Source organism: Monoraphidium neglectum (genome assembly GCF_000611645.1).
Source record: "Monoraphidium neglectum strain SAG 48.87 unplaced genomic scaffold scaffold01762, whole genome shotgun sequence".
Lineage (NCBI taxonomy): Eukaryota > Viridiplantae > Chlorophyta > Chlorophyceae > Sphaeropleales > Selenastraceae > Monoraphidium > Monoraphidium neglectum.
The window spans coordinates 1-581 of record NW_014011866.1 but is presented as its reverse complement, the minus strand read 5'-3'; the positions used below and the strand labels follow the sequence as shown (position 1 = coordinate 581).

Genomic DNA, 581 nt, shown 5'->3' with positions numbered 1-581 from the left:
CCCGCCGCTGACAGCGGGCCCGCCCGCGACGGAGAATGAGGGGCGGAGGGTGACGCCGTTGGCGGCGAGGGCGGAGTAGAGGCCCGCGCCGTTGTTCGCGGCGGCCGCGTTGAGGCGATCGGCCACGGCGGGGCCCTCCTTGGGCAGGCTGCGGATTTGGTACTTCACCAGCAGCTGCTCGGGCGGTTGCACGCGGTCGGTTGAGCCGGTGACGAGGTTTCAGGTGAGTGTGGCGAGGTGCTGGTTACCGCGAAATGCGGGGGTGGCGCACTCAGCAACAGATGGGAGGCCGTTTCCGCACTGGACATGCAACCAAGCGGAATTCAGACAGCCAGATTGACACCACCCAGCGTCTTGCGCGGCCTCAAGGCGCCTACGCCCCTGCAGCAGCCGCTGCCTGGGCAGACTTCCGCCGTTTGATCTCAGATTTGCTCACGAGCACTTCAGCCGCAGGCGCACCTTTTGGGGAGTGGCAGCTGTGGGGGCAGCGGCCTGCAGCAGCTTCCGGCCGACGGGGACGGATGCGGCGGCGGCGGCAGGCAAGTCAGCACGAGGAGCGGCGGCAGCAGGCGCGCCGGCGG

The 581-nt window shown here is 69.4% G+C and overlaps 1 protein-coding gene across 1 annotated transcript in view; it reads right to left on the bottom strand.

Moving 5' to 3' along the window:
* Positions 1-308, bottom strand: part of MNEG_8934 (hypothetical protein) — a gene marked incomplete at both ends in the record, with an annotated part of 2,375 nt that extends 2,067 nt beyond the window's left edge. Inside the window, one exon of the mRNA XM_014042590.1 lies at positions 280-308. Within this exon, the coding sequence (XP_013898044.1) occupies positions 280-308 (29 nt within the window). The remainder of the gene's footprint in view (positions 1-279) is intronic.
* Between the last annotated feature and the right edge of the window lie 273 nt (positions 309-581).